Here is a 6,913-nt window from a genome sequence, read left to right on the forward strand (position 1 = left end):
TCCTTATCGTAGAAAGGGAATACAAGAGAACATCTATTATGTAAATCTATGCATCTTATAAGACATATGCCTTTTTTTAATGGATGAAAATAGAATGGTTTACCCGCCTGCACTAACGGGATAAGTTGGAGCAGTACCAGTGAGGGATGATGATGAAGCAGGTCAGTTGGCCCATCGTCATGAATTCATCAAAAATTATTCACGATGGTTTCTATGAGAAACCGCATGGAGGTCGACCTATTAGGATATATTATAATAATGAATTTGTTGGATCTTACTATTTTTTTTATACAACTTAGAATGGCAAACAAGTTGATGGCCCACCTGATGGAAAGTGATAACCGTCGTCTATAGACATGAGCAGTACCATGGACATAACAGAGTATACTGTTTCACCCATAATACCCCCCATGCGTTGCTATTCCTGCAACTTAGGTGTTATTCCTCTGTACCCTGTAAATTCACGTCATATCCCACCCTTCAAACCGAATCACAGCCATGCTAACACAACTGCTTCACGGTTGAAACACGAATGGGACAGAGATACCCAAGCAAACGACTTTTGTACAAAGTCTCCTTCTACTAACAATCTCTGTCCCTTATAATAATAATATGTTATACCTATTTAGTAATTCATTTTAGAAACAACTGCAAACTTATTCAATTTTACGCAGTAGTTATTGCATAATACTTCGATATGAACACAAAATTCTTAGATTGGTGTTTTTTTATTATGTAAGCAGCTACTAGGTACATATTTTACATATCTGCCTTTGTATATAGTAAAATATAAAATTACATTAGGAAGGAAAAAAATTTAATTTGATCAGTTACGTGTACTACGGCCTTATACTAATTTTACCATACCTATATATTTGCCTACCATAGGCAATTCATCAATTGCCCATAGAGCTTTATGCGGCGGCGTTTGTTTGTCAATGTTAACTTTTTCTGCATGTTTTTATCTCCTCTTGTTAGAAATTTAGACAATTTCACTGTTACTATAGTATTTATTTTGCATTAATTCTGATTTCAAATCAATCTATGGTTAAATAGTGCATTGATTATGGTTGTAAATAGTAGAAAACATTCATAATATCATTCCTAATTTCAACTGGCGGTTTGATGTCGTCTTACATTCGGTATTTTTTTGGTGATCCCGTTAATGCTAGTGTATAAAATAATACGTATATCGAGTAAAAAACTCCACTGTTAAACACAATTGTTCACCTCATGCCAGTATATTGTTTCAATTACAAGAAAATGCAAATAGGTAAATAGTTTAAAAGCTAGTGATATTAGTTGACATACGGCGGAGATTCCACTTGATATTAATGTGCAAGTTGTATTATTTCAGTTGTGTGGAATGCTTGACTATAGAAGATGGACAGTCTGACAGGTGTAGGAGTACGGAACGGTGTGAATTCAGGTGGTAGTTCAGAGCTGGCGGCCGGGGCGGCGTGCGGCTGGATGTCGCCACTGCAGTGTGTGGCGCGGTTGTTCAGGATCCGATGCCGATCCGCTTGGACCCAGCTAACTCATTACGCGACATCTCCACGAACCCCGTCGTCGATGTTTTGTATTCTGACTTACCCTTTATAAACAACATGGACGAAATATCCTATTGGATTTACACGAAAAGGGCGCCATGCCTTTTAAAATATGATACCTTAAACAAAAATAGTTGCATGAATAATTATAAGAAGCCTGTGAGCATTCACAGCATTGAAGGTGATATTCCTTCACCGAAAAAGAAGAAAAGAAAGTTATCTTTATTGGATGATGGATCTGTATCAACTGAGAAAAAGAATATTTATTTTGATGTTTCCCGCATTGGGAATCAACTGGCTATAAAGAGTCATAAATCGGACACGCTTGCCTCCAATATAGATTTCAATATTAAAAGTTCTCCTATACAGACTAAAAAGAAAAAGGCAAAACTGCAAAAACCCAATCGGACAACTCTGTATAAAAAAAATAAAGTTATTACATCTACTCCAAAATCAAATATAGCCCTTAGAAGAAGTGTACGGCGTACGGCACAGGGGCACCTGAACAATAATAACATTAGGCATCTAGATAGCTCCTTTGAAGTACTTCATTGCGATCTTACTGATGACATTAAAAGTCCACATGTATTTCTAGAAGGAAAAAATCATGCTCCCAAGAAGTCATTGGGAGTAGAAGATGATCGAATTGTTGCCAATAAAAATCATGATGAGAAATTTACAAAACAACCTGTCCCTAATGACGAGTTTGAAGATATCAGTGATGTATCTGGCTTTACAGCCAATTATATAAGATCCACTAAAGTACATTCAACTAAGACACCAAGAAATCTTAGGAGCAAATCTAAATGGAAACTTATAAAGGAGTCACCTTGTGACATCTTGAAAGACAACACAAAAACAATAGTGTGCATTAACAAATCTGCCAATACTGGAATGCCTGATACACCAGCCCTGAACTGTAGTACAGATTCATCACAAAACGTTGTTAACTTGGTGACAGTTAAGAACAATAAGAAAACTACAAAAGTTGACAAAAGTACATCCTTACTCAAATTCATGGATTCAAAAAATAGCAAAGCTAATTTATCTCCTGAGAAATTGGAAACAAGTAATGATCATATTACTAATCTTGATACCTCATTCCAATCAATGGACAGTGGTACATCGAGGTATCCCAGGAGGGTCAGAAATAATTCTGCTCACATTACAGTGCCTAAAACAATAAATATTAGTAATTCTACTAAAAACTCTCTAGATAAAAGAAGAAGAACAAGTAAAAATACTTTGCAGCATAAAAATAAGTCAGATCGGAAGGAAAATCCAGAGGAGACGATTGTGTCTAAGACAAGAAGTGGGAGGAGCATAGGCCTGGCATTGAGGCAATCTAAACAATCTGTATTAGTGGTGAGCAACTCAGTGGACCGCTCTAGTTCTGTGGTGAGCATGAATGTAGCTATTACAGGTCACTCAAATCGGCAGCAGAATGGTTCCAAGACTAAACATGGAATGTCAACAAGGAACGCAGACCGTGTAAAAACACATGTGAACAACAGTAGATCATTGCGGAGAGAGTCTCTGAGGGACAGGAGTGGTTTTGCTGCTTGTTTCTCGGACAGTGATGACGGCAGTGAACCTTTAAGAGAGAAGAAGTTTTTCTGCTAGTATATATGGTAGTTTAATAGATAACTGAGTATTTATTTAGTTTTCAATGCTATCATACACAACAAGTGCCCACTTGCAATATTTAGTGTATGCTTCCTTCAGATGGCTCTAACATTTGAACAGTGCCTGTAACTAATGAAAAAAAAAATTGTATAATGCTTGTACTAGCCTAGTTGTTTATAGATTATCAAATATAACCATCTACTGTAATAGTATATAGATGTTAAGTATAAATTTAACAGTGACACAAATTCAATTTGTGAATAAATTTTTTGTTTTAAATGTGCCATTTTTATATGATTTTTACATGCCCATCCATGACAACAGTTGAATTTGTTGAGTACTTACATACATTATTGTTTTTATTCAGGTTTGTTTGATCTGTTTGTGATATATATAAATATAAGTATCATACATGAATTTTTAGTATTTGAAATTATACAGTGATATATGTTATATTGTTTTTTTTTTTTTTCTAATATAATATCCAACAAGATTTGTAGTATTTAATACTTGTAGTTATTTTAAATTGTGTCGCCTTTGATTACTCCTTTGGGTGTTTGTGAACAGCCCTGGTAGACGAGTGGCAAACGAATCTATGGATCTTATATTTGTATATGGAGTCGGCTAAGCCGTTGCACGTCGATCAATTAGAATCCTGTGCTTTCCCTGGCCTTATACCATCATTTTATATATTATATGTGTTATTTTTGCAATATCCCGTGGTTTCAAATATCTATAGTCCTCTGGCTCTGGATAAGTCCCCCCTTGAAACCATGGTGCTGAATTCCAGGTGTATTTATCACGATGGGCTAATTAATCTGCTTTTTCATTTTCACTCAACATCCCTCACTAGGCGGGGTTACTATACCATTATTTTACATTAAAAAAAAAGAATTTGCACATAGAGGATAGACTACTTATATTGTTGACTTAGTATACCGTACTATTACCCATTTTTTTTTTATTAAATACCTTACTAGTATGTGTCCAGTTAAGGCACCCATTACGAGTAGATGAGTGGAGTAGAAATGGGAATTAACAATTCCATTTGCTAGCAATATACCTTATCAGGTCGACTTCCACGCGGTTCCCTATGGAAACTATTGTAAATAATTTTATTCTTAAATTAGTCACAATAGGCCAACTGATCTGTTTCATTCTCACCTTTTTTTTTTATACAACTTAGAATGGCAAACAAGCTGACGGCCCATCTGATGGAAAGTGGTAACCGTCGCCTATAGACATAAGCAGTACCATGGACATAACAGAGTATACTGTTTCGCCCATGATACCCCCCATGCGTTGCTATTCCTGAGGACTCAGGTGTTATTCCTCTGTACCCAGTAAATTCACGCCATATCCCACCCTTCAAACCGAAACACAGCCATGCAAACACAACCTATTATCCCTTATTGGTGCCCCGCTAGTGTATATCGTTAGCGCAGGTGGGGTAACCATTCCATTATTATCCATTAAAAAAAACACTAGATGAGTGGGGGGGAGGGATTGTTAGTAATGCGGGCTACCAGTCCCACTGCTAGCAATATTCTCTCCACGTGATTCTCCTGGAAACCATCGTGCTGAATTCCAGATATATTCATCATGATGGGCTAAGTGATCTGCCTTCTCATTCTCATCTATCATCCCTCACTGGTGCCCCGCCAAGGTACACCGTTAGTGCATTATTATTCATTAGGAAAAAACAGATGATCTTATCCCATACCTCAACCTTGTCGTTTAAGAACTGGAATGCCTGAAACCTTTCAATGTTCTCCAATCCTTTTGCTGTTTTATTTTCGCATACTTCCCAAAGATATAGTTAACAACCATTGATGCATCTGCTACATATGGTTCAGGATCTATTATTTTTTTTTATTTTGACCAATACCAAACCGGGGGAAAGGGATTGTTAGTAAAGGAGACTGAGAATCCCATTGCTAGCAATATACCCAACCAGGTCGACCTCTTCGCGGTTCTCCCTGGAAACTATCATGGTTAATTCCTGATGAATTCATCATGATGGGCTAACTGGCCTGTTTTCATTCTTATCTATCACCCTTCACTGGTGCTCCGGCAGCGTATCCCGTTAGCGCAGGCGGGGTTACCATAACATTTTCACCCATCAAAAAAAAAACCCATACCAAACCTATATGCCTATCCAAATTACTGAGTTTTTGAATAGTATTTAAGGTCAATCCTGAATTCACCCTTGTTGATACAAGTGTTTTGATAGTCGCTTGACTGTCACTTAAAATATAGATTTTCTTGTTTTTAACATTATTATCCACATTTATGTTGCACAAGTGGCAACAGCATACATTTCTGCTTCAAAAGCAGTAGAGTATTTTCCTGTGCTTTGATTTATTTCGCTTGCGTTTGAAAAGATTCCAACTCCAGTACCTGTTACCATTTTAAAGCTATCTGTACACCAATATAGATCATTCTCCTTCAGATATGGCGGGCCATGTTCCCACTTTTCTCTCTGTGGTATATGAACTTTAAAGTTCCTTTTGAAAATATACTTTGATGTTATTTTATTAAAACTTATGTTCATATACTTGTCCAAACCTTATTCTACCTTCATTTTCGTATAATTTGTAAGTGGCATAAATCTATTCCATAATTCTGTCTTCTAGTCTATGAAGCGTCTTCCTTGCCTACTTTTCAATCACTATATGCAGTGGAAGGAGATTCAAGAACATTTCCATCGCTGCTGTTGGTGTACAATTATGTAATTTTAGGACATTAATTTCATTAATTTGGCCGCCCCTGCTATATATCATAGCTATAATTTTTTATACAGTTTTTATCAAGAAAGACTGAAAACTTATCGTCGTAAAGGCTTTTGGGTCCTCATAATTCGCCTTTCCTGGTTTAGAATGAAATTTACTTTCACCTTTCTCCATATCTTGGGTTTATAGCCAAACGCTAGACAACATAGTCATCATCATACCAGCCTTTAACTGTCCACTGCTGAACATAAGTCTCCCCCTTGGGGGTTTTGTCAGTAGTTGTTACGCTTGGTAGGGATATTGGCAACCCCCCATTGGCAAAAAATGAGAATGAAAAGGCAGACCAGTTAGCCTATCGTGATGAACATACCTGGAATTTAACACGATGTTTTCTAGGGGGACCATATGGAGGACATTACGTTGATGGCCTCATAGGTCATGCCCACCATATTTACTACTGGTAGTGTATTTGACGTTTCTTCCAGCTTGTCCCAGAGTACTCACTGGATAAGCTCGTATTCTTCCTCCCCCAGAGTGCGTGCCAGAACGTTCTCCTCAACGATCACCAGTTTAATGAAGTTCAGTATTCTAATGACTCTCTAAGACCTTAAGAATCTGTCGATAGAAACATTATTACTAGTGACTTCATGAGATGGAACGTCTACTGAGAACTGATGGCTGATGATTAATTATTGATAAACTTATTACTCAAGCCACTAAGGGAGTAGATTATTAATATGAATATACAGTCTTATTAAAACATTTACAAAGGGCATCGCAAGACAACACCATGAAAATATCCAATGCAAAAATGATTTTAGAAAATGTCTAAAGACAAATTTTTAATCGAAAGGAATTTTAAAAAGTAGTGCGGTATTCTTAGAAAAAATTTGGGATTAAATATTTATTTCAAAAATTGACTATAAATGTAAATAAAACAAAAAACAAGTTTTGCAAAAACTTAAGGTGGGTAGGTCCGTCAAACTGAGAGGGCAACACCATTCG

General features: G+C 36.6%; 1 protein-coding gene across 1 annotated transcript; it reads left to right on the forward strand.

Moving 5' to 3' along the window:
- The first annotated feature begins 912 nt into the window (after window positions 1-912).
- Window positions 913-3,629, forward strand: LOC113512348 (uncharacterized). The gene is made up of 2 exons (XM_026896170.3): window positions 913-1,273; window positions 1,358-3,629. The coding sequence occupies exon 2, from the start codon at window positions 1,512-1,514 to the stop codon at window positions 3,171-3,173; it is 1,662 nt and encodes a 553-aa protein (XP_026751971.2). The 5' UTR covers window positions 913-1,273; window positions 1,358-1,511; the 3' UTR covers window positions 3,174-3,629.
- The last annotated feature ends 3,284 nt before the right edge of the window (window positions 3,630-6,913 follow it).

This window comes from Galleria mellonella, unplaced genomic scaffold, assembly GCF_026898425.1.
Source record: "Galleria mellonella isolate WM207_F2 unplaced genomic scaffold, CSIRO_AGI_GalMel_v1 utg56, whole genome shotgun sequence".
NCBI classification, from domain to species: Eukaryota; Metazoa; Arthropoda; class Insecta; order Lepidoptera; family Pyralidae; genus Galleria; species Galleria mellonella.